This window comes from Triticum dicoccoides, chromosome 5B, assembly GCF_002162155.2.
Source record: "Triticum dicoccoides isolate Atlit2015 ecotype Zavitan chromosome 5B, WEW_v2.0, whole genome shotgun sequence".
NCBI lineage: Eukaryota > Viridiplantae > Streptophyta > Magnoliopsida > Poales > Poaceae > Triticum > Triticum dicoccoides.
The window spans coordinates 532,695,152-532,706,707 of record NC_041389.1 but is presented as its reverse complement, the minus strand read 5'-3'; the positions used below and the strand labels follow the sequence as shown (position 1 = coordinate 532,706,707).

The window sequence follows — 11,556 nt, the reverse complement described above, 5'->3', positions numbered from 1 at the left end:
AAGGGATAATTGGTTTTATGCCCCTAGTTGTGTCCCACTCGATAGGATTGCCCCTAATTTCCAAAAGCAAGTTGTTCGGTCCAGCCCACTTTGGTCGTCTTGTGCTTTTGCCCTTTGATCGTTTGACCGTCACTTTGAAAACTCCATAACTAATTCATACTAAATCAGAATAATGCAAATAAGATACCAAAATGTTCGGAAAAACGTCACCTCTATGTCAATGTCACTTGCATTCATGACAAAAGTGTTGGTAAGTGCCCATCTGTATTTTAGATCTTATCACACCACCATGAACGGTAAAATCTAAAAAAATTCAAAAAATTCAAAAATGAATTTGGTGGCAAAGAATGACAGATGTTTTAAGTGCTTGCCAAGTTTCATCAGGGAATGACATTTGTGAAAGTCATGGCAAAAAAACAATCAACACTCCAAAATAGATTGTTCCAACTCAGAAGATTCATTGCTCCCGGCGGTCCTCCGCCGAGGAGGCCGCCCATCCATTAGTTGAAGTATTGTCAAAAGTTGCTCCATCATCCACCTTAAGCTTATTTTAATTGGAGTTCTTCTGTGGTTTTCCAATCGCGGAGCTACTAGGAGGATCAGACCCATCAAAATGGTCAACAATATCTGCACTGTTTCCAACCGGAACAATGCCCCCCGTGTTCTTGTCCGGGAGGTCACTTTCAACAGAAGCGTTACGCCCAACACACGTATCATCTGCAGAGCTCTTGCCAAGCACATTTACATCTTCCTTTTGTATCTCCTTTGTAGTGCCTTGCCCTGGTGTAAGAGAGAAACCATGATCATATAGAGCATTTACTACATTAAAACGCCAACTTTGCTGCATATACTGACTAGTGCTAGTATTTTTCTCGGTTGCAGGATCCCCTCGGCCTTCATGGGCGACAACTCCATGCCCAAACCTTCGACCAGGGCCACGTGCACGACCTACACTTGTCCCTCTGCCAAGGTTACCATCAGCTCCATCGAATTTACCACGGTATTGGCATTCCCCGCGACCGTTGCTGCGCCCAAAGCCACTTAGGTCTCGCATCTGGCTCGTCCACCTCCTCCTCCCAAACCAGATTGTCCAACTCATCTTCTTCTAGATGCAGATGTTCCAGAAGGACACTAGGATCTTCAGAACCGCCGGGGTGAGATCCGCAGGTCTCCGTCGGTGTTGCCATCTCATGATCTGAAACACTCCCAACCCAAGACTTTCCTAGGGACAAACATATGGCCCTAGTGGCATCCTGGACGGGAGGGTACTTGCACAAGGGCGATCACTACAGGAGCGATCAATCCAGGGAAAACTCACAGTGGCGAGAGCGCCGGAGGACAAGGGAACCCTAAGCCTCAAGCGCTAGGGGAAAAGACGTTCTTAACACCAAATTTATGCGAACCAATCTATGTTTGAATGGTTAAAAGGACAGTGGTATCCCTAGCCCATCATGGTCCAGAAAAACACCAAATGTGTACTTTTAGGTTTTTTTGTGAGAAAACTTCCGATCTATTCATCAACTTTCGAGGTAGTATAAAGAATGACTGGAAAAAAACTACATCGAGGTCCGTAGACCACCTAGCGATGACTACAATTATTGGAGCGAGCCAAAGGCATGCCGCCATCATTGCCACTCCCTCATCAGAGTCGGGCAAATATTCTTGTAGTAGACAGTCAGAAAGTTATCATGCTAAGACCTCATAGAACCAGCACATAAGATCAGCAACCATCACCGATGAAGAGAAGCATAGATCGGAAGGATCCAACCTACAAACACACGTACGTAGACGAACAAAGACTAGATCCAAACGGATCCGTCGAAGACAGACGCCGAATGGATCCCATGAGATCCGCCGGAGACACACCTCCACATGCCCTCCGATGATACTAGAAGTTCCACCAGGACAGGGGCTAGGCGGGAAGAATCTTATTCCATCTTCAGGAAGTGCCACAACATCGTCTTTCTAAGTATGGCACAAACCATAACAAAACTTTAAAAACACCTACAAATGGAGTCCTCCCACCGGCAAGGGACGGGATCCACCGCGCCTCCATGATCCAAGAACCATAGGATGCTAGGCGGACCTCTAGCGAGAGGCAAGGAAACCCTAGCGCCTTGGTCACAGGAGGCTAGGGCGAAAGGGCACGTGGTTATATTCAGGGTGTACTTCTAGGTTCTTATTACGAGAGTTTCTTAAATCGTGTAACAGGTCTACAATGAACTATGGTGTCAAATGTCTACCCCAACAACATTATTATTTATATTAAATCTTGAACAAATAATTAACATCAACGGTCTACAAATTATAGGTAGAGGTTAAGCAATTCTGTTACAAAAAACATAAAAAGAAGTGTAGATGTAGGAAAATATGTAAATGATAAGAGATAAATAGATTTAGGTTGCCACAAGTCACGAGGAGAGGCGTTGCAACAATAACATGCTGGTTAGGGCATCTCCAAGGCAGACCCATAAACCTCCCGCAACCGTTCGGACCGTCAAAGTCATCCAACGCGGTTCTGTATAGGTCCGCGAGGCGGTCCGGACACGATTTCCCCCGCAAACCGGACATAAAAGTGGTGGAGGTTAGCGGGAGTCTGGACCGATCCCAAGCCCGCTTCTGAACGCCATGGCCCACTAAAAACCCCTCCTCCTCCTACACGCGCATCCCGCCCGGCGCCAGCTGCCCGCATTCATGCCACTGTAGAGCGCGTCGCTCTGCATTGAAGGCGGCTATTGCCGACAGAGATAGAAGTCGGGTGCGCGGAGAGCAATGATTCGGTGGCCGGCGTCTCCGAGTCCACCGTCATAATCGAGAAGTAGAACACGAGAGTCCACTGCCGCTTGGGTCCAAAGAAGGCCACCGCCGAGGCGACGCCGGCGTACACAGCCGGTGTCTTGTCAGGTTCTTCTCTTACGAGGACCTCCGTCGATCCCACATGGGCTCCACGAAAGCGGAGGCGCCGCCTTCCCCTCCTGCTGAAGCATCAGCCGGGGGTTCCACTCTGATGACTCGTGGGGAAACGAGCCATCCTTTGCGATGAAGCTTATACCTCTGGGGCTCCCGACAGTCGAGTGATCGGGCTGCCGGACATGAGGAAGACAAAGGGATCCGCAGGCGGTGATTTAGATTAGGTACTGTTATACCTTCCGAGTTGGACTAGCACCACTTAGTTGATGTAAATGTATTGAAATTCATCAAGTTTATATGAAAATCTAGGATTTTTATATGAAATCCGTCATGTTTATATGAAATCTGCCGTGTTTGCACGAATTTCATCCCGTTGGTTCGAGTTGCTGTGAAAATGTATGCAGCTAGCATTGGATGTGTCCTCCTGCATCCGTGTCCGTGGACGGATGCGGGATAATTTTTGCGGGTTACCGTTGAAGATGCCCTTACCTCTTGTCATGGTTCCTTGAACCTATGCGTTTAAGCGTAAGGTCTGAGACAATTCATAAAAGGTTTGCTGATTCAATCAATGATCATGCATTTCAAAAAATGTCCATTAAATAAATAAAATTTGCGAATATCAAAAATTATTCCATAGATGTAGAAAAAGTGTTCATCTATTCTATAAATGTTTGCAAATAGTATAAAATGCTCATGAATTCCTTAAATGTTCATGATCATAGAAAATGTTAGAATTGTTTTAAAATTCTTTATGAAATTGGAAAATGTTGACAATTTCATATATGTTCACGAGTTTGAAAAAAGGTTCATGATTTTGAAAACTTGTTCATGAATTCATGATATTGTTCAAAAATTTGAAAATATGTTTACCGAAAAGAAAAAGAACAAAAAAGGAAGAAAGAAAAAGAAAAGAAAATAAGAAAGAACAGAAGAAAAACAAAAAAAACAGTTCAGGAAGAAACCGGTGAGGAAGAAATCCGAAAATGGGCTGGCCCAATAAATGATCGAAGGAGGAGAGGGTACAGAATAGATCGGTAGGACGTGATCTAGGGCATTTCCTATTTAGCGCTGCAGGCGCCGGTTTGTATACATTTTCGCAAACTGGCGCCTGCAGCGCCTCGTGCTGGGCCGGCCCATGTATGGGTTGCCCCAGGTTATTCTTCTGCTATGTTTTTATAACGCAAAAAAGGGATATACAAGGATTGGAACCTGAGACCTCACTCATAATTCCATGCTTGATTTACCACCCCGGCACGCATCAGGTTCTGATAAATTACAACAATCTTTCTTTTCTATTCTTCTCTTTTCTTTTTCCATTTTCCTTTTCGTGTTTTTCTTTTTCAGTTTTTTTTCTTTTTGTACGAACAGGTTCCCCGGGCATCCTTTTGAATTTCATGAACTTTTTTTCAAATTCGATGAACTATTTTGAAATTTTATAAACTTTTCCAAATTCGGTGAACCTATTTTCAATTTCGATGAACTTTTTCCAATTTTTGATGAACTTTTTCAATTCCGATGAACTTTTTTCAATTTACGATGAAACTTTTTCTAAGTGAAGGAACTTTTTTCAAAATCAGCGAACTTTTTTCAAATCAGTGAACTGTTTTTTCAAATTTGATGAACTCTTTTATTCAAAATCGATGAACTTCTAAAAAATTGCTGAACTTTTTGTTCAAAATCGGTGAACTATTTTCAAAATTGATGAACTTTTTTCAAATTTGTGAACTTTTTCGAAATTTCATGAGCTTTTCCTAAATTTTGTGAACTTATTTCAAATTCGTGAAGATTTCTCAAATTCACGATTTTTTTCAGTTTGTATGAACCTTTTCAATTTTATGAACTTTCTTAAAATTCACGTTTTTTATATTGTGCATTCATTTTTCATTTTATCATGAAATAATACAGGTTGATATATAATAGGGACTGTTTGTCCTCAAAATAAACATTGTGGATAGATCGGCCTAGTGGCTGTGTTCGAATTTGACCACAAAGGCAGTCAGGGTTCCAATCCCGGCTTCACCATCCCGTATAGGAGCTCCCGTGATCTAGTACATGCCAAAGAGGAAACACCCATGCAGTAGCGGCTAAATTTTTTTATTTCAGACACGGGAATCCCCCCACCAAGGCCGGCCCACATAATATCGGATGAAAAAATAGGTTTTGTAATCGCCCCTCCTGGGCCTGCACACGGAGTAGCAACCATGCACGACCGGTGAAAAAAATCCTATAATATTTGTGTGCTACACATGAATAGAACTAGAGACAAATTGTTCACGGAGGCATGTAGTTAAACAATAGAGCTTGTGAGTCTTTGTGACTATATAGCCGCGTGAATTTTGAAAAAAAAACTGCTGGGGTATATCAGAATATTATTTCTTTTTTTAAACATGTCCTTAAATTCAGAATAATTCTTTTAATTGCCACTTTTTTCAAACATTATACTTTTTTAAAAATGCGAACAATGCTTCAATTTGTAAATAATTCAAAAGAGGGGAACATTTCTTGCATTTGTGAACAAATTTTCAGAACTGAGAACATTCTATTATTTCCTGAACAAATTTTTTTAAATGAGGAGATATTTTGGATTTTTGTACACAATTTGAAAGCGGATACATTTTTGAAATTCTAAAAAAATTAAAACATGCAAACCTTTTTTTACATTGTCAAAAAAATTGAATTTGTGATTTTTTTAAAGAATATTTTTTATAATTCTAATTTTAAAACCACAAACATTTTTTAAAAATTCCAATCACTTTTGAAAACAAGAATATTTTTGAAATTTTGAAACAAACTTGAAATTTCCAAACATTGTTCTTAAAGCAGGAACATTTTTAGAATTTATAAACATTTGGTAATCTTTAAGCTTTATAGGGTTGATGTGAAAACAAAGGTCAGATGGAATTTTGTTATCACGAATGGGCATTTGGTAACTTATACAAATTAAACATCGATTTCTTATTCATCTACTTTCTTAGTTTCTATGCATAACTGTGCGATCCTCAAGATTTAAGGCTCTCAATAATATATATCTAATGAAGGTAATGTCTCTCTACACCTGGTTAATTAACTTGAAAGGTAATTTATATATTAAAATTAGCCAATTATTCATGATGAGAATGAACATGTCACCTTTTCTTATGTTAGTCTATGTCTGACACCAACACAAATCCAAAGCACGGACAAGTTGTTCCTTGCTTTTATGATTGAAGTGTAACACTTTATATATGCACATTGTCTACAAATACGTTACATGTATAATGCTCTTATGACGCCGCAGCTTCTTGCGGGAGATTTGGTGGCCCAGTATTTGGTTGGCGGCTCTCGCGGCTTCTCAATGATAATACGTCTAGGCTATGTTTGTAACTGACTATTTGCGAAATAAGTACAGTTATTTTCAAAAAAGAAATGTCTCAATAAGAAAAAAATGATCGTGTATCTCGGTGATGCAGCAAAACGTGGTCATGACTATTATAGATTAGATTATGATTTTTTTTCTCCGGTTACAATACACGGGTCTTTTCGCTAGTAAATTTTTTAATCTGAAAACTCATGTTACGTACTGTACAAGATAACATCTGTGTACACACAGTAGCACTATTCAATTCTCAAAGAGAAAAAGAAATAACATTATTTTTTTCTGCCACCCTCTCAATGAATCAACTAATGTATGCCTCACTGTTTCTTCGACAAATTAACAGTTAGGCCACCTACTCCATGGAATAGCAGCATTCTTTGAACGCCTGGAGGTTCTCTTGGAATAGGGGTACGAAGGCATCGACGCTGCCGTCGCCGAAGTTGGACGGCACGAGGAAAAGCATCCCCTCCGTGGGGAAGTAGGCCGGCATGAAGTAGCTTGGGCTCCCCGTGCCGAAGTCCAGCTCGTAGAACGGGAACGTCAACCAGCTATCCACCTCCACGTCCGGGCACTGCGCGTCCTTGCACACGGCGCTCCGAGCCAGCCCCTCCTTCTCAGCGGCGCCAGAGCTTGCGAAGTCTACGAACGACTGGAAGTATGCGCCGTCCACCTTCGCCACCTCGTCATGGATCACCTGAGCCGCGTGCTTCAGCGGCCGGTTCAAGAGGTCACCCACCGTGGAGCGCGGGAAAGCCCAAAGCACCATGTTGCCGAAGTACTCCGCCGGCTGGCCGAGCCGGTGTCGCCCGTCCACGGACAGCCGGATCTTGGTGGTCTCCTCGGGGCTCAGGTCGCGCGCGCGTGTCATGGTGCGCCAGAGGTGGGCGAGGATGGTCTCGAACCGGCTGAACGGCCGGCCGCGCCCTTCTGACGCCTTGGCTCGGAGACCGGCGATGAAGTCCTTGGAGAAGTGCGCCTTATGGATGACGATGTTGTCGGCGGCATCGCCGTGGTGACCGACGACGTCGGAGGGCGACGGCAGGTAGTACTCCCTGTTGCGGTGGTCGTGCTCCACGCGAGGCGACGACCGTGGCTTGAAGAGGTCCTTGTGGTGGTGCACGGGAGGGAGGCCGATGGGGAGGCCTCTCGTGGCGCGCCCCCAGGCGATGAGGAAGTTGCTGGTGGCGTGGCCGTCGGCGACGACGTGGTTGGACGTGAACCCCACGGCGAGGGAGCCGCACCGGAACCGCGTGAGCTGCATCAGCACAACCTCCTCGTGCTCCGTCTCTAGGTCGGGGTGCAGCTTGAGCAGCTCCGGCGTGGGTTTCGCTGGCGCCATGTCGATGAGGTCGGCGTCTACGGTCGCCTCAACCAGGCGCGCGCCACGGTCGTTGAGGATGAAGGACGGCGTGCCGTCGGGCGCCTCGCCGAGCTGGCCCGCGAAGGCTCGGTACTGGGCGAGGACCGTGGCGAGGCCATTCTCGATGGCGGCCGTGGATGGCGCCGGCGCGGCGAAGGCATAGATGATGGCCATCTGCATGTTGAACGTCACCTTGTCGAAGATGGACAGAGGGATGTACTCGGTGGATGGTGCCGGCGCGGCGCCGCCATTGTAGGCGGGCTTGACGAGCTTGGAGCCCAACACCTTAACCTCCATTGCTAACTGTCGAGCTAGCTTGCTTGCACCTTGCAGCTGGGTGTAGTTGCTCGGTCGACGTTGATCACCGAGAGAGAGAGAGAAAGAGAGAGATTGTAGCAAGTTGCCAAGGTTAGCTCGAGCTTCGATGTCGATCGAGTCCTTGTTGCGTGCGTTGCTTGCGGTTTTTGTGCTGTACGATTTGTTCGGACAGTGGCGCGAGCTATTTATAGGCAGCTTGCAGGGCGGTTGGAACTTGGAAGGAGCGGGGGAAAGGGTTGGTGAGATTATAAGTCATGAAACTACTTTTGTTATGGTCAAATAATCTAGCGTTGCTAATTACGAGCACATATGGAGATGCGAGTTGAGACTTTGACCTGGCCGCCGGCCTCTCAGCCCATGCGTAAATTGATTGCTGAACGGCTGCTACCTACAGGAATTTCCGGTGTATAGTATAGGAACCTGAACTGCACTGCGAGCTAATGTCACAGGTCCGAACTGTACTCCAGTGCATTCAGCTAGAGTTAGTTAGTTTTTTTTAACACGGTACAGACGCAAGCTCTTATATACACGTGCATACGCTCATCCCTATAAACGCACACACGCATACCCTATCCCTATGAGCACCTCCGAAAGACCGAGTCAGCATATCATTTTGAAATTTACGAAGTCATTATAGGCACCTTGTCGTCGACGGGAACGTCTTCTTCCACTGAATGTGCATCGCCGGAAATCTTAAAAAATAATCAGAAAATAAATACGAGCATCAGGACTTAAACCCTGATGGGCTGGGAATACCACAATCCCTCTAACCATCCAACCACAGGCTGATTCGCCTAGAGTTAGTTAGTTACTGAGTAGTACTATAGTTAGTAGGACAACGTACATACATAGTACTACCTCTGTATAAAAATATAAGACGCGTTTTTACAGTTTAATTGGTACGAGAGGAGTATGTGTTTTAGGACAACGTACTCCATGTTTGTCTGTCTGGTACACGTGAGTCAATTCATGCGCGGAAACGCAACGAAATCCCGCGGGCGCTCTAGAAAACCCTGGTTGCTTTTTTCCATGGTCGTCCTAACTAACTAGGTCGTCCATCGGTTAATTACGTACACGTGGATAGAAAGCCTCACGCATGCACCTCTGCATGCGAAGCGAGCGACCGAGAACGACTTTGCATTTGCATTTGATTAGTCGACGAGCTACTTAATCTACTTAACTAGACGTGTCCGTCATGCATGTGGGGACGCATGCCTTGCGTTACCGTCACAACGCGACGTGAAAACAGCCTTCCGAAGATGAGAATACGAGATGCCAACAACCCAAACGTTGAGACATCATATCAGGACGTATTCAATATCGAACGGAGTTTCTAATCCGGACCGTTTCAGCGGAGTTTCATGGAAGTTTCCAGAATTCCAGTCACTACTTTGCACCAGCATATTTCTTTTTCGGGTAAAATGTTCCAGCCCATGAGTTCTTTTTAAGAGTCAAGGATCCTCATTATTCTTGAACGAGTAATGCTACACGTACAAACGAGTTACAAGGTTTTATAAAGAGAGTTAATATGATTGGCCAATAGATGGGGAGGTGGCCCATCCCCCTCGAAAATCCGGGGGGAGGGGGGGGGGGGCAAGTTTGTGATTGGTTAGTAGATGAAAAAAATCCTAGTCAGCGTGTAATTGCGTGTAACTCTTTGTATGTTTACCATTATTGTTCTTGAACGACGGATGGAAATCGTGCAGCGAGGGGCCAAGTAGGCGAAAATTGTATACCAACGAACTTTTACGGGCCTATTACAGTGTCTATTTCGTTAAAAGGTCCCAGCTAGTGGTGTGGGCCCCTCATCATGATTTACTCCAATTAAAAGGTCCCAGCTAGGCTTCCCCGTAAAAGCCCATGCTCATGTGCCCGTGCGTGCAGCAAAGCTCCTAAGTAGGCCTTCTCGTGTTAAAAAAATGGTGCCTGCTATGCGTCACGTACATAAAGGGATGGGTGTTGGGTGTTAACCTTCTCCTAGCTCTGCATATTGTATGTATATGACAAGGTTTCATGCATGCAAAACCATGCGGAAGACAATTTGTGGCACGCAGGTGTGGCGACACTTCGATTTTTGGCCATTTGATTGCTTCGTGATTTGAAAATTGGTTTGATTTTTGCATGTACTTTAGCCCTTAATTACTTCGGATGGAGTCCATGGGTGCAGCTTTTGGTACCTCCACCCATCCCACGTTCCATGTTTTTTTCTTTAACTTTCAAATCTGAATCTATTATATCTTTCGAACCGAAAGTCCAATTTATTTTTTTATTTGCAAATTCATGTTTCTTGTGACGAGATCTTTATGAGATCCATTTTAAATACGCTTTGACGAGTTTTTCAAATATTGTTTAGTTTTAACCGTTGAAACTTGGTACGAGCAAATGACAAAATTGCAAGTTTCAGAAAGTGAACTTAAAACCTAGTCTACTATCATTTGGAATCAAACTACTTTGTGGAGTGCAAGGCAAATCGTGTGGCCAGACTGGTTTCAACTACAAAAACTTGGTAGGAACGATGATAAATAGATTTTGCAACTTTCAAATAACTTAATATTAAACCCTAACCCATAAACCATGAACCCTAAGTCCAGAACCATAAAGCCTAAAATATTATGAAACTTGGTAAAACTAAATGTTACGACTATCAAGTTTCAAAGTTAGAAACTTGATTTTTTTAATGTATTCAATATTGTTCTGGTGTGAAAGTTCTCATTGCGACGAATACAAATATGCAAACGAAATTAATTCAAACTTCTAGTTCAAAAGATATAATAGATTGAAATGAAAAAGCCTGGGCGGTGGGGTGAATGCGATTGCAGCTCTGACAAAAGCTGCCAAAAACATGCATGGATGGACCCCAGCATACAATAGTCAAATGCTTTAAACCATACATGTTCATGAATCTTAAAGCATCTGAAGGTTACATGCATGTGTGTGCATGTCCCTGCACGCCCCAGAGAGTTTACCCAAACCATGCAGCTGGTTCGGACGTAGCATAACACCCTTATAAGAAATTCATAGAACAAGGTGAAGAAGGAGAAGGTCATTGTATCTAATTCCCCTTGTAAATTTAAATACACCATGAAATTAGAACCCCCCTTGAGAAATGTACAGACAACAGCTCCTCTTCACGACCACCATTGCTTATATTTGAAACTTTAGTAAACAAAAAATTTCATATAAAATTAAAAGAAAATCAATACTGCAGAAAAAGAATAAGAAAAGGAACGGGGACAAGAACAAGAAGGATTCACAACCAAAAAAACAAGAACAAGGACAAGCTAAGCCGCCATTGAACTGATGCGCGCGGTTGCAAGCCCAGATAAATATGTATGCCATACATGCACAACTTTCATATAGTTATTGCTCCTGCCGAGCATCTATTGCTTGCCTGCACTATTTGGAGTGCGTGATATGCTTGCTCATGCTTGCTGCCGAGTGTACTATTTGGAGTCTTAATGGGGTGATACCACTCAACTAATGCTAACGGTTGGATGAAATAGATGGATGAATGGTGGATTGGGGGCGGTGTGATATCACCCGTGTCACCTAATGATTATACTTTCTTAAGGCAAGATATGTCATATACTCCCTGATTCGGCCTTATTTCATT

The 11,556-nt window shown here is 43.8% G+C and overlaps 1 protein-coding gene across 1 annotated transcript; it reads right to left on the bottom strand.

Annotated features, from left to right (window-relative positions):
- Positions 1–6,436: 6,436 nt before the first annotated feature.
- On the bottom strand, positions 6,437–8,086 carry LOC119311397 (putrescine hydroxycinnamoyltransferase 3-like). Its single transcript, XM_037587036.1, has one exon. The coding sequence runs from the start codon at positions 7,920–7,922 to the stop codon at positions 6,618–6,620; it is 1,305 nt and encodes a 434-aa protein (XP_037442933.1). The 5' UTR covers positions 7,923–8,086; the 3' UTR covers positions 6,437–6,617.
- Positions 8,087–11,556: the final 3,470 nt, after the last annotated feature.

What these genes read in the sequence shown, in the direction of transcription:
- LOC119311397 (XM_037587036.1), bottom strand. Translation starts at nt 7,922, where the DNA reads ATGGAGGTTAAGGTGTTGGGCTCCAAGCTCGTCAAGCCCGCCTACAAT.